Below are 23,683 nucleotides of genomic sequence, written 5' to 3' on the forward strand. Positions count from 1 at the left end.
AAACTTGATTTCTTTGTTAAAAATGAAGAGTTTCCAGGGGGCAAAAAAACCCCAGAGAAGGACTGTTGGCATTTCATATTTTTAAGCTGTCTTGCTGAATGAAAACAGTTGATTATTAACTTGATGAGGTGACAATGAGTGTATAGAACTTAAATATCTCACCACTCCCACAAAGAAAAAAAAATCCACCCTCCATTGTATCATGAGAAGATACATAGCCAGAAAACTTTCCAACTCATTAAACTTTTATACTTGCTTCATACAAGCTTAATGTAGGCTTTTTTCCATCCTGTGATGTTGTTGGGCTGCTTCTGAAACGATCTCAGTGGAGAAAGACACCATCAGCTTAGCAGTATTTCTTTCTTATATCAGAAATATGCCTTTCTTATAACAGAATGAGCTGAATTGCTTAATCTGAAGGATTAAAAAAAGATTTCCTTGTTTGTGTGTTTCAGGTTGTTTATTCTGCTAAGCCTGATAATGAAATCAGTCTGAATGTTTCCCCTGTAATCAGTTTAGTCAGCTTCTATGATTGTGTGGCATATTTGGGCAAGGACAGGGATAAAGGAAGAAAGTTTGAAAAAAACAGGAAAATACTATTGTGAATATATCAGACAAGTTATAAACTGGGAAAGGGTAATTGGAGTCAAGCATCATACCTGCTGCTACTTGTCATGCTCTGTGGTAGTTGTTTTGGTGGACTTTTCTTATTCTTGGGACTTGTGTTTGACTTTTTAGGAGAGAGTGTGGGAAAATACTGATTTAAAGGACTAGAGTTTGGTTGTATCACTTTTAAAGTGCGCATTTTGTAGTGATGAGTGGAGGTCAGGCCACTGTAGCTGGCTTGAGGTCAGAAAGGAGCAACAAAAAGTGATGTTTGGGCTCATTTTGAGCTATGTGCTGTGTGGGACAGCTCCAGGCTCTCTCATGCGCAGAGAGAGAGACCATATCACATCTTGATGTGGGGCAAGAGATGGCAGGAAGCATCAATGACTCCTTTGCTGTCTCTGGTGTAATTTTAGTTTTCTGGCACCCTGATGGAGTTCTGTTGCTTATCCTGGTTGTGTCCTTCCCCTTGCTCTTCCTGCTTCTTCTTTATCATCCTCAGCCACGAGCCTGGGGAAAAGCCACCTCACTGCACCTCGCCTGTAGGTCAGCTTATCCCTGTGACAGCATGGAAGGGGGTGTGGGTTTCAGCTGGTCACTGCACCCATGAGCAAGGATGTAGCGAGTTCTAAATTGAGAACTGTTGCTTCATATGTGTGCCTCTCCAAACCCTTGGATTTAGACATTCCCTCACCATTAATTACATCCTCTCATCTTTTAGCAGCAAGTAAACGGGCCAAGCTGGGCACGTCCTGCTGCAAGCAGCCCAACGCAGTTTCTCATTGGTTGGCTACTTGCAAATTTCTCAAAGTACATGGCTCCTGTTTTTTGGGAGGTGGATCCTGTGGGACTCTCCTCAGGATGGAGAGTGATTGGGCAGCTCAGGTCCCGTCTCGGAGGGTGTACATGCAAGTGACACCAACCAGTCCGGTATTGCCGGAGTTGATCCCCACTAAACACAGGGGAAAGTGCTCCAAAGGGAAGCCCAGATCACCCATAACCAATAGCCAGAGAGGTAATTCCTGGTGGCACTGGAATTGAGTGTGTTACCATCATTGGCCTTAGTGCAGTCTCTCTTGGTGGCCTTGGTGACAGAGATGCTGGGTGTCACAACCTCATTTCTGGAAGCCATAGAGCACAATCATCCTCATTTGTCTCTTGTTTGACATACGAGCTGCTCAGACAGATGCAGTGCAAGACTAACAAAATTGGCAGCGGTGTCTGACTCTGACAGCAGTTTGAGAATTTGCCTGTTTGCCTTGTGGCAGCCCTTAACACAGCGTCCTCCAGTGTGGTGTCCCACAGAATGCTTGGCAGCAGTCACGAAGAAGTGAAAAGATTTCCAGGTGAACTTCAAAGAGAAGGATGTGACTAACTGTCTTACAGGGAGCCAGGACGTGGACGCAGCCAGATGAGGTAGCTCACATGGAAGGGCTGCCAAAAGAAAGGGAGAGGACGGATGAAACTGTGACTGGAGAATGAGGAGGAATAGGCAATTGGGCAAGGTAGAGGGGAAGGTCTCCAGGGGCTGTTTCCAGCAGCTGGGAGATGTCTGTTCTTTAGGGAGGTAACCTGTGGGTAAAGCGCCGAACCTCAAGCACACTGGCTGTCATTCCTGGCTCTGCCACAAGCCTCCACTGCCTGTCCTTGGACAAGTCACTCTCCTGGTGACTCAGTATCCCAGCTGGAGAACAGGCATTGCTACTTACTTCATGGGGATGTTGTGAGAGTAGGCCTGTGAATGCCTTTACAGTCTGGTGTATTAAATGGAGGCAGGGGGGAACAACAAAAAGTGACCATAAAGACAGACATTAAAAGGGATCTGTTCTTCCCTTGCTGCCTCTGCATGTAATCATGTCCCTAATGATAATGTAGGGGTGACTTATTCATCACTGACATACACTCCTTGAGTTCCACTGGTGGGAACGGCTTTTTGTTTTTACTTTTTGTCCCCTCAGGCTTGTAAAGATGTAATTTTGTATGTTTATATAATATATTAATGTTTTAAGCAATTTCTAGTAGAAAATTAGAAAAAATAACAAACAATTAATCAAAGTCAGACTAAACTGAGATGTAATCAAGTAATACAAGAGTGGGACTGGAAGCAGAGTTTGCAAAGGCAGCCCCAAACAGAGAAAATGTAAATCCTGAGACCTAAAGAAGGAGGAATTCTGTTTTGTGTCTGTCTTAAATCCTATGCTTGAGAGTATACCCAAGGAGGTCTAGGACCAGAAACCTAAAGTTGTCACTCTTCAGCTCTCTCCTTCTAAAATAAGCTTCTGCAAAAGGAGGGAGAGCTCTGGCTGACTTTAACCCTCAAAATAAATGTCATGTTAATCATATTCACTCACAAGTTGGTCCAATGGCTAGTGTACAAACCTGGGAGCCAGAAAACAGGATGTTTTAGGACACTTAGAGAATTGGTTGACCTGGTGCTATCACTTGGTTCTGCCTGTGCCTGTGTGTGCTAAAGCAAAATGGAGCTACTTGTCTCCTTGCTTGGAAAAGGGCTATGAGACATAGCGAAATGCTGTAAAAAACATGGAGAGCCAGGTGGAAGATGCTGGGAGTTGGTCCCAAGCTTCAGAGTTTTCCACAGGAGCAAAATGCATGGTCATATTTCATCTGTCGAAGCTGTCTTTCCTTTAAAAAATAGGAAATCCCAAAGGAATTGGCTAGAGAGGAGGAACATTCATCTTCACTTGGTACTGTATTTGAAAAGCTTTAATTGCATAAGTTTTCCTGACACTCACCAGGGCTATCTTTGGAGAAAAAAACAAGATTCTTAGTTTTTTTTGAAGGAACAGGTGGCAGCATGTAGAAACCTTTTGTTGTTAAATTTTAGTCATGGTTCCTTTTTTTTCCTTTTCTTTCCTTTTCCCATCTGCAGTTGAGTATGACAAGGAGTTCACGCCTCACCAGCGGCACCACAAGGAATTCAAATTTAATTTGTCTCAGATTCCTGAGGGGGAGGCCGTCACAGCTGCTGAGTTTCGGATCTACAAGGACTGCGTTGTGGGAAGCTTTAAAAACCAAACCTTCCTTATCAGCATCTACCAGGTGCTGCAGGAACATCAGAACAGGTATGCAAGAGTGCTCTGTGCCACCAGTTACTGTCCTGGAGAAGGCTGAGCTTATGCATTAATATTGATAGGGCTGAAAATAAATATCAGGTTTGTTCATGTTAACAGGGTTATGTTATTGCAATGGTCCTTTCCTTATGGGAAATGGGCATGGTAGGGTGTGAATGAGGGTGTGACTTAGCTGCAAGCTTTGTCTTTAAATAAAGAAAGAATCTGCTGAGAAGTAGTAGATTTTTAAAGCACTGCTGGCATTGCTGTTGTATACTGAAATTCACATATCCCCTTTCAACTTAATACTAGCAGCCTGTTTGAAAAATACTGGTAATTAGCTCAGACTTGATCTGCTCTCAGCTGGACTTATATTAAAGTAAATAAAGCAGAAGAAAATTCAACATGCTGACCACAGGTACAAAATAATTTCTGGTCTTTAAGTGGCAATGAGAGAGGAAAAGTGAGAGAGGCAGGGTAGAAACTGTGACACGAAAATCCAAACAAGTGTAAATGGAGTGATTAATTTTAAAAGAGTAATGTTTCAGATGGAGGAATCATGTAAGGCTAAAAGATGGAAATACATGGTCAATTAAATGTCAGAGTAATGCTGTGGTACAAAAGTGTTTCATTACTTCTACCGAAACTTGTCAGGACTGTAACTGTTCCTCTGCTGCAGGCATTAAAAAAAAACAAAATCAAAACCAGCAGTGTTTAAAAAAAAAGCTCCATTTGTTTTCTCTTTGAAGGCTTCATGGGCATTTTTGTTTCTGCTCCTTCTTTCTCCAGCCTTTCCATTTGGAGGGATTGGCCTTTGATGATTGGCAGTTCTTAGGACAACATCAAATAGCTCATGGTTGTTCTGTGGGGAGTGTGGCTTCTGGGGAAAAGAGAGAAATACTTGGGTAAATAGGTGATGGGGAGGAAGGTGTGGGTTTTGGGAGATCAGTGTTCCCTTTGTGCTTCAACTTGCAGATTTCTGGAGAGCCTCCTGGGGTGATGTGCCTGCTGGTTAGGATGTTTTATCAGTGCCTAGTTGAAGAACTGATCAAAGTCCAGACAGTCATGCAGATTTCATAGACGTTAGATATATTGTTCATTTGGAGACACATTGCAGGAAAAATGGCGAGTGTTAGTCTGCTTCAGATTCCAGAAGTAGAGATCCCACCTCTGGAGCAAGAAGGAAACCTCTGCCAAGTGTCTGTGGAAGAAATTAGTACGCTGCTCTGTGACAGTCACTAAAGCAGGGCACCGAGTAGGAGAACTGTCAACTTTTATGTGGATATAACATTTTTTCAGAGTAAACTGAGCAAGCAAGGCAATATAGGAAAGAGAATAAAGTATTAGATAAAGTACAGGATATGGCCCCTAGCATACTCTGTTCCTAACAAATTTACAAACTCTCTGTTCTGAAAGTGGCTGTGTGCAATAATGATGCTGAGACTTTGTATCTCTGTTTCACACACCATACCAGAAGCATGCCAAAATGGGATTGCACTGCGAAGCTGTGACGTGTCCTTTGGCATCTGCATGTCCTGGGCATCCCTGGGTGCTAGAGGCCTCCCTACGGACAGAGCAGAGGCAGGAGCACCCGGTGGGGATCACCAGGGTTGTCTCTGTCCAAGAGCTGGCGAGTATTTTGGATCTTTCCATTCCCTTCTGCTACGTTCCTTCTGCCGTTGCTGGCGGCCATGCTGAGGGGATCCCGCCACTGGGACTGGGAATCCTAATGCGGCTTCCTCCAGGCCCAGACTGCCAGCAATTCCCTGTCCCTCCTGACAGGGGCTAGGCGTGAGCCGCTGGCCCAGGGATGAGTGTCTGTAGTTCATTACTAACCTCTGACTCATCCAGTCCCTCAAGGCTCCCTTTTTGTTTCTTTTCCTGCTTTATTTATTTACTTTTACTGGTGGGAAGGAGGGAGATGTTTGGCTAAAGCATTTTGTACTTCAGATGAGTGTGTGGGACTTGTCACATCATCCTCACAGAGGTGGACAAGATGTGGCTCACAGATTCTTGCAGCTGTAGAAAGGACATGCCCTTTTCCATTCTTTTTTCCTTTCAGCTTAAAGGACTCTTTAATGTATGTGTAACATATAAAATCATATTTGAAAAGTGTGCTTCTCTATTAATACATGGATAGGCTTCTATTTTCTGTACATAATCTGTAAATGAAAGTGCATATATATTTATTAATTGTCCCCTTTATATTGAAAATATGCAGATGTTAAAAGAGTTAAGATAGTAGAAGCTGCATATTGCATATTCAGTGTTACATTCCGTTGAGATCTGACTCCATTGGCTACAAACATTCACCCTCACTGGTGACCTTGGTGGACTTAGGCCTCTAAACATTCTTGAAAACAAATGCTAAAAAATTGTATTTAGCTGTTTGCTAATATCTCTGCATGGATGTGGAAAATGCCTCCGATTATTCTGGTATGCCTGAAGAAACTATATTATTTGAGAGATTATGGGTTTTGACCATCCATTCATTGACTTGCTTTTACTGGAGGGAAAAAAGTCCAAAATGTTTTTTTTCTCCCCTCTTGTCTCAGTGGATTAATTTGGAATACAGTGTTCTCTTTTCCAGATCAGAACACTGGAAGGTTAAATTATAAGGGAAAAAAAACCCCCACTGGGTTTTGAAGGAACTTGCTAAATATTTGTAAGGCTTATATTGAATTTTAGAGAACATCTTATGACCCAGAAAATAACAGCTGCCTTTGACTTAAAAAACCAACAGGTACTAAAAAAGTTGTGTCACACTTCCTTTAGATTAATGGTTTTGAACAACAGCTTGATCTTTCCTGACTTTTATTGACATTTTATTGCATGAAGAGGAGTTTATACAGATCTTGAAGTCTAGCTGGTGAACTAGCAGGTGTGAGAGAGGAGTTGATGTCACATATTTTTTCATCTTTTTGTTCTGACATATATTCCTTCTGGTCAGGACAATTCTTCTCTAAGGGCTGCAGAAGGTGCCTGTTCAGTTAACATTTGCAGTCTTCAGAGAAAGTTCAAAGATACGATATTAATCTTGGTGTTTATGAGGTTAACAGTTGTCTGGAGCAATTATTGGTAGCTCCTAAAATACTTCTGGGCACAAATTATTCTTAAGAGGGCAGCTGGCATGTATAGGTTTAAACCAGGAGTCTACAAGAGAAAGGCAGCATGCACCTCTGGGGGAAAAATATAAAGAAAAAGGATCCTGCCTGCTTCTGTCAAAGAAACAAGTTTGACAGGGAAGGAGATAAGAGAAATCTTCAGTAAATACAAATCTTCACCAAAGCTCAGAGCTTGGAAGTATCCCTTGGCTCCAATTAAGTGTAATGAAATGGCTTAATTCAGTACTACTGGAGCAAGGGGAAAAAAAAGCTCATCTGGACAGTAACAGTGTGAGCGTGTGACTCCAGCCCAGATGTGCGCTGCTGCACGGATTCGTGAGGCATTGCTGGCTGCTCCCTGTTGGCTAAAAATGGAACCAAGCCTGAGGCTAAAATTTCTGCCAGTTACTGAATTACCAAACTGATTTTTGCCACTGTAGACAAGGCTAATATCAGGGATTATACGGGCCCATTTGAGGCTGTCTTCTAGGTAGACATGTATGGAAAGAGAGCATGAATGATCACAGATCAATGCTGATTGAAATAGCATAAAACCTCTGGGCAGAAATGTGACCTTGTCCCATCAGAAATACGAAAAATATACTTGTGGGGGCTCCAGGCAGTTAAACTCACATTGAGGACAGTGTGGTCTATGTACATTCTCTCTCAAAAAAGAAAACATTTTTAATACTGACTCACTTGTGTCAGTAATATTTTCATCTCCCCATTCCTTCCACCCTTTCATAAGGTAAGAAAAATAGTGCCTAGAAACGAAGCTTTTGTTTTTTAACCAAACCGTGGTTAACGGCCACATTTTGTCATAACACAAACTGCTGGAGCTCTCAGTGGGATGCTGCACAGAGATTAATGAAATCCTCAGGATGGATGGGTCAAGCTTGTGGCCAGCCATCAGTGGTATGCATTTTGGATTGTGTGGAGAAGAGGCTTCACCAGGCGGGGCTGAGGTGACATCTGGTTTGCTTTGAGGGGGCTGGCTGGGTTTTGAAACAGGCTGTGGGCTGTAGGGGCTGATGCTGGGAGAGGGAATGGGTGACACATCTGGCGGATGTTGCTGCCCTTCAGCTTCTGACCCCCCAGAGTTTTAAGAGACTGGGATGTTTGAACACTAGGGTAGGATCTTTTTCTTCTTTTTTTTTTTTAATTTTGATCCTTTGGAATATGCAGAAAACAGGGACGTTTGCCAAAGCACCAGTTTAGGAAGGCAAGTGTTGTCTGCTTCCAGGTGCTTGTCCCACTTTGGCTGTATCTGACAGGCTGTTTAATTTCAGCAGGCAGGAGCTACACAGCCTCAACTCTCCTCCCTTGTGTGGTACCAACACACAGCTAAACCTGGCACCTGGACTTGAGTCCAAAGTGCAGGACTGATTTTGTGGAAGAACCAGCAAAGCCCTCTGCAATTTCTGGTACCTCTTGGGAGTGGAATGCCGTGTAAACAAGACCTTTACAAGGGAAGGGAAGAAAGGAGTTTGTCCCTGAAAACCGATCATTATTTCTTTCTTAAACTTCCATGCCCTCACCCAGAGAGGTGTCAGGTCAGGACTAGGGAAGGCAGTTTATGGTTGATCAAAGATGTTAATCCTTGGTTTGGATCATCAGTATGTTTTCAAGTGTAAATATCCTGCTAATGCAGAGCTCAAAACACTCCCACACTGTCCAAACAACTGATCTATGAAAAACACAGTGGCCTGTGTTAGTGATCAAAGGAAGATACGGTACGTTAATGGTCAGTTTATTAAACAGTTTCGTTTGCACCCAGAATGAAATATGGGAACATGATGGTCAGGAAGATTCCTCCTACATGAAAAGACACGTGTGGACATAAATGTGCCCTGCAGAGCAACTGCCTGGGGACCATGTTCCTGTTCTACTGAACACAATTCCTTAAGGGTTAAGGCGCTTGTTGGTTTTAGCTGCTAGTTATAGCAGTAATAAAGTCTTCCTCTTTGCAACAGGATATTTATACAAATGTGATCCGAGCTTCTAATCTAAAGGGCAAATTGATTCAACTGCAGTGTTTATAGCTTAGAAAATAAATAACCCTCCTCGACTGGGTTTTGGAATGGGTTGTGTAATACAAATGACAAAGCTAGCATCAATCTGTTTCAAGTTGGGGTCAGATCTGTATATAGTGTGCATATATTTGTATATGATGAAGCTGTTTCCATGATGCTATAGAGGAGCATCTCTCCACATCTGAGTTCAGCTCCCACTGTGGGTATGTGATTTATCATGTTTTAGGCTAGTTGGTTTAGAGTAGTTTGAAAGTCAGAGTTATTCTGGGTGAAACATACTGGTTCCATAACCAGCTGGCATTTTCTATATAAACTAAAGAATGCCATATCAGTGCTTTATTTCTTTACTTAATGGACAAAGATAAATACTACTCCTTTGTCTTCTCCCCCATTTTTGTGCCTCAAAATGCATTTAAACTCTGAAGTGTAGTAATATAGCTGTCACTGCAGCTGGAATGCTCCTTTTTCTTATAGAATTGCAGTAAAAAGTAAAAAAAAAAGGTAAATACATTTCTCATTCCTATGACTTGGGATGATTTTTTTCTTTTCTTTAACTGTTCCAATTGGTAAAATACTAATTCCTCAGATCTGTAAAACTCAAGGCCTTAAGCTGAATGGGTTAGGACACCTTTACACCAAGATATTTGTGTTGACTTTACTGAGGATTATCTATCATGTACCTGTAGGTTGAACTTCCCATAGTCTTGGATTCTTCTAGCTCTAGGCTCTGATTTTCCACCCTTTGCCAGCAGCAGCTCTGAAACCTGTATTTCACCTTGCTGCTCTCTGGTGAGTCTGGAAGACTTAACCCTCTGTCCTTGGAGACTTTGCTGCCAGAGACAATGGACACAGTGTTACAGAATATTCTTTTCAGCACAGGGTCACTCATTACAGGGAGCAGTGGAGGTGCAAGGCTGAGTTTATCCATACCTTCTTGTACTTTTCTATGTCTGGATGCATCCAGGATGGCTTTCCCCTCCCTATGCTGAATTGCAGACCTCCTCCAGAATGTTCCAACATTCTGTGCTTTTTTTCCTCTGTTGACTCTCAGTCCTTGCAAATCAATGCCCAGCTGCTGGTCTTCTCTTCCACCTTGGAAGCAACTTCATTTGTAGGTTGACATTTCTTCATATTTCCTTCCTTGTTTCTAAGAAACTCTTACAGGCTGTGTGCATCTCTCCTGGCCTTTTGGCCCACAGGTGGCATTGCTTCTTCAGGACAGTTAAACTGAACCTCACTTCTCATGAAACAGTAGAGACTGCCTTTGCTTTCCGTGGTAACTCACTCCAGGTGCTGGCATTCCCCTGCCTGAGGCTGTCTTTTCAGGGGAGCACTGATAGATTAAATTTTCTACGCTGCTGTTAAGTCTTTGGAGTGCTGGTCATTTAGATACACTAAATGTGCTGGTTATTTAGATACACTAAGTTGTTAAGGTTTTGTATTGCATCTCTTGGCAGTACCTCGTGCCGTGGGAGTTCCACATAAAGTCCATTCTATAAGTAATAAACACTTTTAAATTTGAAGTAGTGCTTACATCTACTGCAAGATGGGGGATCTACAGGTCTGAAGAGGCTGAAGTTTCAAAGTTTTATCTATGTGGAGCTCTATCCAACTCTATAAGACCAAGTCAGTTGTGGGTAAGAGTTATTTGCCCATTGAAGGTAGATAAGAGCAAATAATCTTGCTAGTTTGCTATACACAGGATACATTTACAAAAAGTTGATGTCACCACAAACTAAAGACGCTAATCCTGAGGTATGCAGAAGAACATTTAGAAAGTGTATTAATTAAAATGTAGATTCCACACACTTCTGTGCAAAATTCCCTTTTGAGAAGCTGCTGCTAGGCAGTCTAGACTATTATGTCAACTTGTCTTTGAAGAAAAGTAAACAAAAAGGTTGAGCTGAGGAAAGTTTTAGAGACTTATAGTAATTAATGTTTTGGTAAATGGCTGTTGATGCGTAACAATCCTTTAAACACCTGGGTAATTGCAGGCTTTGAAGTTGGGCCAAAAATGTTGTTCCAAGACATGTAATTAAAATACGAGACCTTTAACTTGGTCATTTTGAAGGTGAGATTTCTGTTTGTTCTCACTGTCTCCCTGGTAAAACTTCTGTCTGCTCAGGGAAAGAAGGCCAGGGAGGGTGGGAAAGTAAAAAAAAACTACTTCAACAGATGCTTCTTTAAATTTAGCTTTTTATAGCTTTGGTGTTTTTCCTGTAGCAAAGTTCCATGTTGTAATGTGTATCCAGAACAGAGAAATTATTTTAATATGAGCATTTCACTAAGTATAGTAACTAAGAGAAACCACTTGACCTGGTTAGTAATTTGAATTCTAATTTAATTAGTGTTCAATTAAAAAGAATTAACACCTAGAGATGTTCTGTTGAAAGGTTTACACAGAGGTTTCAGTTAACAAAATATTTATCTTAGAGGGGGAAAGCACTGAAGTTAAATGCGCTCTGTTTCTCCTATAAATGCCCTGAGTACATGATTGGGATGCTGGCATTAAGAATAGTAGCTATATTTGATATTTATATCTGACAAATCTGCTCTCTGAGGACACTGGAGCTAAATCCTGCCTCCTGAATTACACAGGCCATATTTTCTCCAGTAAACTGTGTACTCCATTCTGTTTATTGCAGGCACTTGTGATTGCTGTTGACCTTTACTTCTCTATCCTTCTCCAAAGTCTTCTGAAGGCCATGGAAACACTCCCATTTTATTTCTTGAGACTTGAGCCATACTTCAGGGCCTTTATGCAGAACAAAGAGCTCCTGTTTTGAGCTGGGAGTCTCTAATTTGCATCTTCCTATTTAATCTACTCTCTTGTATCAGCAAAGTTGTTTCAGCTCATCATCTCAGTTTCTCCAATTCACTTACTTCTCTTTAATAATAAAAGGTTAATACATAATATGCCTTCAGCAGCCTTCCTATGGAAATCAGTATGTGGACTCATCCAGATGTCAAGCACACTGAAAATAAAGATGAGACTGTTGGGCCCACTAGTAACAATGAGGTGGCAGTAGCTGTGTGAAAACCCAGAGGCAGGTTTAGACAGAGAGGACGATAAGAAGCTGCCTGTTCTGTTGATGAAATTTATCTTCTGTATACTGAATTTTAAAGTCCTGTGGAGATGCCAGAGGTCCTTTGATGTCCTTGACATCTGGGGTTGCTTCGGTGTGAAACCTTTGCACTGACCCTGCTTTCTTCAGCCTATGTTAAGAGCAGATACTTCTTCCTCTCTTTTCAATGATGCTGGCTCAAAAATTTCTTCCAGCCTTTATTTTTCTATTTTTTTCTTGTTCCTCACACTGTCTTCCTGTTTCCCTCAGGATCCATCTTGCCTTTGTTGTTCTCAAAAGCTGAAGCTTTCAGACACCCTTCCATGGATGTGACCACATACACAGTTGCTGCTTCCTCTTGGAAGGCCGCTGCCCACCTCACTGCACAGGATCAATGTTATCATTTAATGACTAGAAATTCAATACTTTGTTTTGTGTGACTTGTTCATGTATGATTCATTTCTCACTTTCTTGTTCACTCTTAAATTTTGCTTTGACTGTGGGCTTGCATCTACTTATGTGTAGTGCTCTTCAGCATGATGTTTGACTGCTTCCTAAACTATTTATCTTTTGGACATGGCTATAAGGCCTCATTCTGGTTGTGCAGTTGAAAATCTTTGTAATCCCTTTTTCTCTGCAGACTTTTTATCCAAGGTCTCTATCTAGTCCTTACATGTCTCTGTGTCCCCCATGACTAGAAAAAACCCTCCACCTTTCCCTGTCTAATGAGGTATTCTTTCCCTTTGACCAGGGGTTGAGATGACATGTTCATTCCCTTTAACCTTCCTTCCTATTTCTCTTTGACCAGAGGCTAGTCTGGGAGATTTCCCAGGGTCCATTTCAAGATCAGACATCATACAGCTTTTTTTGCAGGAGTAGCAGGGGTATCTCTTAGCCACGCAGCTGTAGGAAAGAGCAGATTCCCCTCAGGTGATTGATGGTATTTGGTTTACCAGGGGGGAAAGCATGGGAAAGTATGTTCCCTGCATGCAAAAAGTCCAGAGAATTTTTTTGCTAAGAGCTGAATCTCTGTTGAGCCTTTGTGGGCTGCAATTTTCAAGTACTTACTGCTTGGCCAAATTTGAGGTGATTTTCTTAAGTGGGGAGGGACATACAAGGTTTCTGTTGTGAAAAATATAAAGGTGTGGTTAAAGACACAGTTAAATAGCTAGGAGGTTTTGTTATGTGAGTAATTTTTTCCCCCTCTTCCTCCCTAGTTTTGTCTTTGGAAATAGATGACTGAATATTTTTTAAAACCTTCATGCCAAAATGGAAACTAGTAATGATACGCAGTTCTGTGCAGCCTGCTGAGGCTTGGGTGACAAATGTTGATTGAAAAGAGGCTTAAAGAAAAGGTACTCAGATGTGTTGCCTACACATCCACTATGCCCTAAAATACTTGTGGGGTGAACCTTCATCCAGTCGAACAATGCAAAAGTCGTCTAAATAGCAGAGCTGATTGAAAACCAGTCCTATATGGGACTTTTTGCAGAGATTTAACTGGACTGGAAAGCCCGATGGTCCATTTTTCTTCATTTTACAAAGGAATCAAAATCTTTCCAAAGGGAGAGTGACAGACTGAGATAAAGTGGCTCGTTCTTGTTTGGTAGAATTATTCTTTGGTCAGGCAGTTTTCCTACTATATTTGTGGAGGACACTAAAATGGGGGATACCCATTGGAAGGCAAGTCTGTATTTTAGGCGATCTAATAATTGTGGAGGTTCAGCCTGAGGTGGGGTGGGGGGAAATTTGATTTGGTGGAAAGGACAGTTGCATTTGGACATGAAAAATCATTGATGTAGATACACCCCAGTGAATGACGGTGTCCTTTGCGGTTCAGCAGCATGAATCTAAGGATTATAGTGGATCACAAGGTGAACATGAGTTAACAGTGTGAGTTTTGTGAAGAAGCCAAAATCATATTCTGAGGTGTATGAGTAGAGGCACAGTCTGTGAGATGTATCAAGATTATCCTTCCACTGTACTCAGCATCGGTGAGGTCTTGATCTGAGCTGGGTCAATAAAAAGCCATGAGAGAAGTGAAAGTCTATAAAACAGGGCTTGTTATGGAGAGACTGAAGCTATTGTTGTAATAAGAAGGGGATATTGTTGTGACATTTAAGTTAGATAATAGAGGAGGGAGAAAGGTCACATGAAACCCATTCAATTTCCTGGAAAGATGAGAGAGTTCCCGAGGCTGGAGATATACAAGATCAGGTCAGGCAAACATCTCTCAGGAACAACATGATTGTAGGTGATCCTGCCTGGAGTTCAGGGAGTGGGCTACATGATGCCATGTGAACCATTTTGGCTTTACAGGTCTCTGATGTCCAAGTGCCTTCCCAGAGGTCAAGGCAGTGGGATTGAAAACTTTCAACCTCCTCTTTGTGTTTATTTAGACCTGACTACTATGTGTGTGTTTCAACGTTCAGGAGGGTTTGCTCTTACAGAGTTCCTTGTGTAGAGGAGTTACAGAGATCAGGAAGCAACTGGCGTGAGGAGGAAGGTCAGAACAGGTTCTAGGAAAACCCCTTTTCAGATATAGTTGACTTCAGGCATTGGAGAGGCCCAATGTTTAGGTCATATTCAGAGGTGGGAATGATCTAGAAGTTCATTCCTCTCTTAAAAGAGGGAAAGAGTGGTCACAGCTGCAGCTGCTGTTTGCAGTTGCCTTTAAGCAACATTTCAGTTTAAATATCCTGCCTGGGATAGCCCAGATCTCTCAACCTTAGGGTTTCCAAAACATGTAGCAGCTGACCAGCCGTAGCTGCTTGCTGCTGTTGGAGGTGAAGGCCAGAGTTGATCCTGAACCCTCTTCCCGCTGGAGGAACGGTGGCAAAGACTCCTGTAGGAAAGGCTGCTGAGTCAACTGCAGTGTGCAGCTACCAGTGAGGTGGAGGAAAGCCTCCGTGCTCTAAAAATAGCTGCACTAGGAGCTCTAGTACACTTAAGTGCTTATTTTTCCATGTGTGATCTCATGCAAACCAAGCTGCTGGGCAGTATGACATAGCAGTTGGCCAAAAATAAAACATAATTCAATATTTTTTTTCTGAACTTAACCTTTGGTGGGTAGGAGAGACAGGTACCCTGCTTCCTCATTTGCATTGTTGGAAAAAAAATCCAGTGGGGAAAAGAGATGAAGATGGGATTGACACTTGGTATCCATTTTGTGGTGATGGCCATGGGTAAAGGGTAGGAATCATAGCTTTCTTGCACAGGAAAGTTACATCTCTAATACAGTAAGAAAATGTACATGGGATTTCTCTGGGTGCTTCTGCAGCTGATTTCACTGAATAGAGTTTGGGTGAGTACTTGGTGCTGCAAAAAAGTTATTGACTTAAAAGCATTTGAAGCCGAAGCCCATGAAGGTGGTGCAAGACCAGCAGCCTTAGAGCAAGGTGTCCAATCATTGTTGATAAGCCTCAAAAAAATGTCTTTAGAGGCCTTTAGAGGTCCAATTTCCTTCACTGTTTGATGCTTGGCCAGTTGTTTATTTGGGTCTTTATTTTGATCCGTTGAGGTAAGCCTGTGTTTGTGTATGGGAAGCTTAAACCATGATACCCCTGTGGCAAAAGCCATTGAATGCCTGGTCATGCTGGTGGTTCTACTGGCTATTAATGTAATAAATGTTTGAATGAAGTAATGTCAGGGCTAGCTGTGCACTCTTCAGGAAGAAGAGTGCCTTGCTCATCCCTTGCTTGTGGAGAAATGGACAGCCCTGAGGAGTAGGATTGCTTTCCTCTGTCTTAGATGTGGTGAAAACCTTTATAATCCTGAATTTCACGTGTGGAAGTATGTGGCAAAACTCTGGATACAAACAGGCAGATTTGAGACATTGTTTTGTTTTAGACATCAACATAACTTAGAACTATTTTGGATTTTGTTTCTGTAATACCAAAAGCTGGGAGAGAGAATCCCCAACCTCACAATCTTGTCCTTACCCTTCTCTGCAGGGCCTCTGACCTGTTTCTGCTGGACACACGGGCGGTGTGGGCATCAGAGGAGGGCTGGCTGGAGTTTGACGTCACTGCCACCAGCAACATGTGGGTGATGAACCCCCAGCACAATATGGGACTGCAGCTGAGCGTGGTGACCCGGGATGGTAGGTTATGGGCCAGGTGACACGAATCACCCCTCAGTCTCTTGGATGCCATCTAGAAGTGGTGCTAACAGAGCTCTGCTGGGATGAGGCAGGGTGAACACTTTGCATTCCTAAGGCAGCTGTAGCCAACACCACGAGTAAGATGTCTGAGGACACAGGTGGTGGGCTCTTGGTTCCTGGTTGTCCTGTGATGGACATGTCTTTCCCCATAAGTGAGGTCAGCTATCCCTAGATAGTACCAGGACCAGCTGGTAGAGGTGGGTTTGAGTAGGGCGTCAGTTTCTGGGTTGGAGGTGGAAGGGGACATGGAACTGGGATGCCATGTGGGGTGAGGTCTGGGGATGAGAGGAAGAGAAAAGGCCTTCCCATGTGGGTTTATGTCAGCTGTCCTTGCTGCTGTGGCTGCCAGGATCAAAACTGACGTGGGAGCACTGCTGGAGATTGCACTGATGTGGTTGCTGTGTTGGGCAGCTGTAATGGCAGCATTTCACAGCCTACTGAAACTTTGAAAGGTGGAAAAGAAAAGAAGATACTGCAAAAGAGCATGAAATTGAGTGTTGAGAGATAAGCAATGGAGAGGATCTAGATGAGCAGAAGGTGACAGTGACATCTGTATTCTAAAGGAACCCATCTCCAGCCTTGTTTTTTTCTATTGCTTCATGCTGCAGTTCAGTACACCGGTGATGTCAAGTAAGACTAGAGGGGCTTGTCCACTTCTCCCTGAGGAAATGTTAGTGCCAAACTCTGCCTCCCCAGCTGGGCTGAGAGCCCATCACTGTGCTCCTGGCAAAAGCACACCATCTCTTTACCCTCTGCTGTCCCTAGACATCTCCTAATCTCATGTCTGCTTCTTGTATTTCAAAGGCAGCAAGACTAATGTCATGACACATCAGAGTTTAGTGTTTTACATATCTATATATATCTATATAACTCTACTGCCAAACTGGGACCAGAGATGCCAGAGGGGAACCAAGGAACCAGATGCTGCAGTGAAGTCTTGTGCAGCATAGGTGGAGAACTGTCATAAAAATGCCCATAGTTTGTGGTGGCAGGAAAGGAATGTTTGGTGTTTATAGAAGAGTATGAGCAAAAAGAGAAGAGACACTGCTTATGGGGATACTGGGTTGCTGAAAGGAGCACAACTGCACCGTTTCTCTAACTTTTCTCCCTTTTCTGTTTGGCTTGAAGGTTTCAGTGTGAACCCTAGAGAAGCAGGGCTGGTAGGGCGAGATGGCCCTTACGACAAGCAGCCTTTCATGGTGGCCTTCTTCAAAGTGAGTGAGGTTCACCTACGCACCACTAGGTCAGCGACCAGCAGGCGCAGGCAGCAGAGCCGGAACCGCTCCACCCAGACTCAGGACGTTTCCAGGGTGTCCAGTGTCACAGGTAATCATGGAACAGGGGTAGTCAATCATGCAGCACAAGCTGGGATGATTTCTTGTAATGGCTCTGGATGCCTTGGAGGGCAGAAGCAAGAAGGGGGTCATGAGATGGGATGCTCTCCTTGGGGGTATAGGTTACATCAAACATTTCAGCCTATTCTAAGTTGCTTGATTAATTTGCTTATGCTGCCCCCTTCGTTTTCAATAGGATCCCTGCTTTTCCCATGTCTAGAAATGACTATGCCCCAAGGAAGAGAGGCAGCTGTATTTTTCAGTCCATGTCCAAACACAGCAGAGGGAGATGAGCCAGTATTGCTGATGCTTAGCTGGTGGGAATATGTAGGCTGTTCCCTGCTCTTGCATGCTTGGATTGTGGGTGAGCCACGCTTGCACCCAAGGTGGCTCCATGCTGCCGGGAGCAGAGCCAGGGTGGGAGCCCTTCCAGGGCTGGCAGCCAGGGTTTGTGCATGGCTGTGTGTTGACTCAGCTCAATTGCTCCAGCCCACTGTGGTGATGGACTTGCCCTCTGGGCTAGTGTGTGCCAGCAGCAGTTGGCCACTAGTGGCCTTTGCATGTCCTTGTGGCTCACACTGCAGCGTGGCTGTGGGTTCCAATGCCATGCCATGCGAGTTCCAGACTCGGCTGGGTGTGAGATGGCTGGGTGTGGATTTTAAAGGCAGGAGAAACTACTTGGTTCTGCAGCCCAAGCTCCCTAGGGGAGGCTGGCCAATGCCAACTTGGCATTTCCGGAGGAGTTATCATCTAATCTGCCATGGGAACACCTTCTGTGGATCTGAGTTGATGAGACCTGCTTTGGTCCTCCTTCAGATTTCCGCACTTTTTCCAGTTTTAAAGCTGGGCATCGTAGCTGCTTGCCGAGTTACTTTCCCACGTGATGAGCTTGCCAAGGGCACAGGTAGTTTATTCATCTGGGTGTTGTAAGCCCAGCTGTTATGCAGACAGTTCTCCCACTTAGGTAGGCTCAGCTTCTGTGCTTCACAAGAGCCAATTTTTTAATGCATTCACGGTGCTTTGGGAAAGTTACATGCTACACTGCTGTTTTGTGGTGCTAGTGGCACTTGGAGTCAGGATAAGTTCCAGCTTTCTCTCCCTGGCTCTGCAAACTTCACAGTGCTGAAACAAAATTTGCACACTGTTAAATCAGGTGATGTGACTCAAAGCCCCAGAGGGGCTCCCCAGAGGGAAAAGATATGTTGGGCAAAAAGGGCCATTTGTACTGTGATGCTTTCTTGACTACAACACGCATCAGGTCATAAAATTCTAAAATGACAAAAAAGGAAAATAGCTGGTATTCTGTGGTCTTGAGGCCTTTTTTGCACCAGCTTTAATTTAAAACCTGGAATTTGGCAGTGCAGTAGTCAACAAGGTATAGTTGAGACTGTAGATTTGAGGCAGGGGAAAGGAGGGGAATTTAAAGTTAAGATGTATGTTTGGTTGGTTTCTGTGTTTAGAAAAGAGAAACTACATCATCTTGTTTTCCTTTTTAAGTGTGACACTCTCAGATTCTGTTCTCTTTAAGAAGTGGTTGATTTAACAGCCCAAGAGGCACCAATGACCAAAAAGTGTTTTTAGCGTTAGAGATCGCAGGGCTTTTTTCTTTTTTTTTTTTTTTAACCTGGGAGGATAAAAAAATCCTGGTGCATGGTGGGGCTGAGGAAGCATTTTCCCCAGGACAAAGCAGTAGGCAACCCCAGATATTATCCTGAAGGCTACCTAGCACTTCTGAGGGTGCCCTGATGCATCTGAACCCAAAGTGGGTGCAGAACTGGGATGCTGCAGTTCCCTTCTGTGCCTCTCCTTGCCTGTGCATCTTCTTCTCTTGTTGCATCACACATCTTGTCAGATTTTTGGTCAGTGCTCTTCCCCTAGGTAGGATTGCTGCTCCCTACCAGAACTTGAGAGTAGTTTCTTTTCTGCAGAGCAAGGCAGTTTTTGGTTTTGATGGGTGTTTTTTGTAGACTGCAACTTCTTTACTCTGTGTTAATCAATACACGGGGTTTTCTTTATTCAGTCCAAAAAGGAACGCCTTTCCCAAAAGATGCTGTGAGTTGTTTTGGGGCAGTATGTTTTAAAAAGCCCCAGTTACTAGATATGGCAAGTGTTTCAATCAGTTTGGAGTGCATGAAGTGTGCTGCTGGGCTAGTATTGGACCTGGGGAGGCAGGGAGTTAGGTGAGGGCATGCTGCTGTGTGTGGGAAAGGGACCTAAAGAGACCCCAGTTTGCTCCCTTTGATGTACAGTTGTCCTGCAGTCAGTACCAAGAGCTCAGATGCTAAGGCTGTGTCTGTGGCACAAGGTTCTCAGTGGTCTGTATTTTTTTGCCAAGAATGCTTATTTCCATGTATTATAAACACGTAATTATCACTGGCTTATATAAAGCAGAACTGAGCGACCCCCATGGTTTTAAACTGCTTTGACATAGAGTCCTGCGTCAATGCATTCCTTGAGCCTCAATTCTTCTGCAGAAGGAGGATGAGCAGGAAGAAAAGGGAGTATTTTCATCTGCTGAGGCAGGAAGTCACATGCCAGGTCTGGCCCCAGACATGGAGGGACACGGTGGGTGGGAGGAGCCCGCAGGTGTTTCTCTGCTGCTGTCTGCAGGGTCTGGAGGTCCTGGCTCAGCTGAACCTTGCAGTGGCTTGAACTCGTGCTCTCAGACTCTTGCTGACCCCTCCAGCTGACCAAAGAGATGGGACTGTCCAGTGTAACAGGCGGTGAACCTCTGCCCTTCAGCCAACTCCATGATTTATGGGTTTTGCACAGGGCTATCTCTTTCTCCAGTGGCGATAATCTTTCTCTTCTGCAAGTCAGCCTCCAGGCACATCTGCTCCTGTCAGCCCCTCCTCATAGAGAGAATTTAAATGCCTGATTTTGGGCTGCAGTTGCTGCTCTGAATGAAACTCAAGCCAGGTCTCTTTTCAGGTCCTCCTCTTTAATGCCCCCTGGACTGATGTGAGGTTCTTCATGAAAAATGGAGAAGTCCTTTAAGTGGCCTTTCCTTCCAGCAGACATGCACTGCACCAGACAGATTTCCCCATGTGTACAGGAACCAGATATTGCAAAGGGCAGCATGCACAAACACTGAAGGCAAATAAGGCCAAATGCTTTTGTGATGGCAAGGGCCTTGTTAATAAACTTTGTTATCTGGGAGCCAATCTTCCCTGCAGTATAGTTTTCCCTTCAGTGCAGTGTTTGGATGCAGACTGGAGCAGCGTGGCCAGCATTTCTTTATGTGTCTTCACATGCGGGTTCACGTCAGCCCAACATCTCCCCTTCTTCCCTCCCAGGCAGATCACTTTCATGTGAACTGGGCTGTTATTAACTGTGTGATCAGTTTACACCAGCTTTATCCGGACAAATCACCAAAGTCAAACACCAAGAAGAAGGGGCTGGCCTTGGAGACCTCTGTCAAAGCTATTTTGAGTCACAGAAGCAATTAATTACTGTGTGGAATTTGGTAAACTGGCACCTTGGGAGCAGCGAGGGTGTTCTCAGATGGATCGACCGCAGTAAATATTTATATGTTCTTTGCCAGCACTTAAAGTGGGAGAGGTTATAGGAAATCCAAGGTGGGTGCATAAGTATCTGTAGGAGGAAGACCATTAAGGTCAGGCTGTTCTCTCACCCTTTTCAGCAACACACATGCCAGTGTCCAGCCTTAAGAGAAACATCTGTGCTTGCAGAAAGTCAGACTTGGGTCCTGGTGACGGCAGACAACATTCAGTGCAAACACAACACAGAGACAAGCCGTCTTAGCTGTGCTGTTTTAACTGTGCTGCTCTGGGAGTTATTTTTAAGTGCAGAACTAGGGGTTTGAACTTTTTTTGAATCTGTTTTAGACAAAATTGTTTGCAGCGTGATTAAAAGCAGTGCCTAGTAAGTGCCAAGTTAGCGTTTCTGAATTGGTATGTTCAGGGGAAAAAATAGAGACAATTTTGCTAAACCCTCAATGAGCCTACAGGAGCTCCCAAAGCAGCTCCCTAAACTCTCAGAGATGCTGAAGGCTTCTGGCGTGCAATGCCTGCCAGTTGTGACATGGCATTGTAGGCCAGCCCTGTGGCAGTTGTTTGCAGCACGTCCCCTCTGCAGACTGCCTGCTCTTGGCCCTCCTGGCTCCCTGCTGCAATGCTGCTGGGAAGGGACGCAAACCCTGTTGCCTCTTGGCAGTTGGATCTTGCACTGCAAACCACCCCAAGTGGCAATTTGGGCTAAAACAGCTGAGCATGCTGGCCTGGGTTGGCTGATGCTGCTTTCCAGGCTTTGCAGAAAATGTGTTGTGGAAGCCAACTTGAGTAGCTCAGTGAGCTTTAGCTCACTGCCAAAAACCCTGTGACTCTGCGTATTCCTCTTCTTTTCAGGCCCATAACTGATGGGATTTCAGGATGTATGCCCAATGTAGGGCATATGCTGAGGCCCTAACTGTAGGGAATGGGTCATGATTATGTACATCTGTACTGCTGCATCTTTTTCCCCAATTCAGAAAGCCACTGCTAAGGGTTGCTTAAAGATTTGTGATTTACCTAAAGTTGGGCTAAAATAGCTTCCATAAAGCAAACATAGTAGGCAAACACATAACAAGAAAAGAGGGCAGGGGATCTTGGGGTGAGGGTTAAACAGGGAAGAGTGTAACGCCAGGGATGTTTAGTGTGTTGATGTTTAGAAAAGCAAAGGCTGAGGCTGGGCAAGTGAGGAGGTAGAGCTGTCTGCTTCTGCCCTGGGTGGAGAGCAGCCAGGGCTCCATGCAGAGTGTGAATCAGGTGACTCTGACCAATGAGCTGAGGAGAGTTTTTGGGGGTAGTGTGAGAGAGGACACGTTCATAACATGTTCTGCTTGGTGTAGCTTGTTAAGCAGCTCTTTTTTTCCACTCCTGTGTTTTCTTAAACTTGTGATTGCTTGCAGCCTTCCTTCCCACTCCTGTTTTCTCTGCCTCCCTTGTCTTCTTCCCTTTCCTGTAGCAGATTTGGGTAACTTGTAGCTGGATTTGGAACATAGCACAATTTTACCCACTCAGTTGTGAATAGATCAATTCCACTGTCAAATACAGATGATTTTCCTCTAAACAATCTATATATCTCATAGAAGAACCATAAAGTTGTGTTCTCACGTGCTTTAATGAAAGCCATTGATCACTAAAAGAATCTTCTCATTTTTTTTCCTCATTATGAACAAATCATTTTGAAACATCTCATGCTAGAAATGTGCTCCTGGGCTGAGCCAGGGACTGGAAAGCTTCATCCGAAATAAACCACCACACCCTGGTTTCTACTGGGTATGTCTGGTTTGAAAATGGAAAGCTTGAATAGAGAGACTCGCCTCCGTTCTTGCTACCGCGTGCTCCTGGAAGAGCGAATGTTTATGCTGCAGCAGGCTGTTAACCAGCTCTGCTCACCTGATTAAATCTGTGATTGAAGCGAAGCTATTCAAAGTCTGAAATGCAATCCTCAGAGTTTAAAACCCAACTGCTTCTAAAAACAACTCTCTAATCTTTGGTGGTTGGGAAGCTGGGTTTGAGGTGTAGGGTTTTTTTCAGCCCTCAGTGTTAACTGTACCCAGCTGTACGGCTGTGCTGCCCTTAATGTCAGTTGGATGTGCTTTTAGTATTATAGTTTTTCTTCTGAATAAATATTTGCATTTGTAGTTCCCAAACTTTGGGGCGGGGGGGGGGGGGGGATGGGGTGGGGAGGGGGAATGGTGCTGGAGGGAAGAAAAAGGAAGGCTTATTCAGAGCCAAGGAAAAAAATCACTAAAAATATTTTTCTATCCCAGCTGCCGCATTTGGGGAAAGCTGCACTGGGAGGGTGCCCTTTCAAGCCATGTTAGGAGCACCAGGGGGCTGGTAAGCCGAAAGGTTCAGGGCAGCAGGAGGCAGGGGCATCAGCCTGTGGCATCTGCCTGCTGACAGGTGTGCCTTTACTTGCAAATGGGAGCTCTGAGGGAGGAGAAGGCCCCTCTGGAAATGCATGGAAGGCATGGAGCCCAGGACAGTGACCTGGGCTCTCAAGCTGCTTGGCTGAATTTGTTGCCATCTCTTTCTCTTGTGCCTACCATCGGGTGCAAAGCACAGGATCAGCAGCTGTAGCTGGTGGTCAAGTCACCTCACTGCAAGGGTGGTTTCTGTGGCTGCTCTGCTGAGCTTCAGCAGCCACCTGAGGTGTGACAGCAACCACCCATCAGGGTAGATCTGTGCAGCCACCTGGAGATGAAAGGCCCCTCTGTCACAGCTCAGCTCCTCTGCTCACTGTGGTTTCAGGTGTTCCCATGCCGAGCTGCCTCTCTTTCCAAATATAAATGGGAAATT

At 44.1% G+C, this 23,683-nt stretch overlaps 1 protein-coding gene across 1 annotated transcript in view; it reads left to right on the plus strand.

Annotated features, from left to right (window-relative positions):
• Positions 1 to 23,683, plus strand: part of BMP6 (bone morphogenetic protein 6) — an 88,802-nt gene that overhangs the window by 59,131 nt on the left and 5,988 nt on the right. The window contains exons 2-4 of the mRNA XM_068199152.1: positions 3,497 to 3,689; positions 15,833 to 15,981; positions 17,170 to 17,367. Coding sequence (XP_068055253.1) covers positions 3,497 to 3,689; positions 15,833 to 15,981; positions 17,170 to 17,367 — 540 coding nt within the window. The remainder of the gene's footprint in view (positions 1 to 3,496; positions 3,690 to 15,832; positions 15,982 to 17,169; positions 17,368 to 23,683) is intronic.

Source organism: Anomalospiza imberbis, chromosome 1 (genome assembly GCF_031753505.1).
Source record: "Anomalospiza imberbis isolate Cuckoo-Finch-1a 21T00152 chromosome 1, ASM3175350v1, whole genome shotgun sequence".
Lineage (NCBI taxonomy): Eukaryota > Metazoa > Chordata > Aves > Passeriformes > Viduidae > Anomalospiza > Anomalospiza imberbis.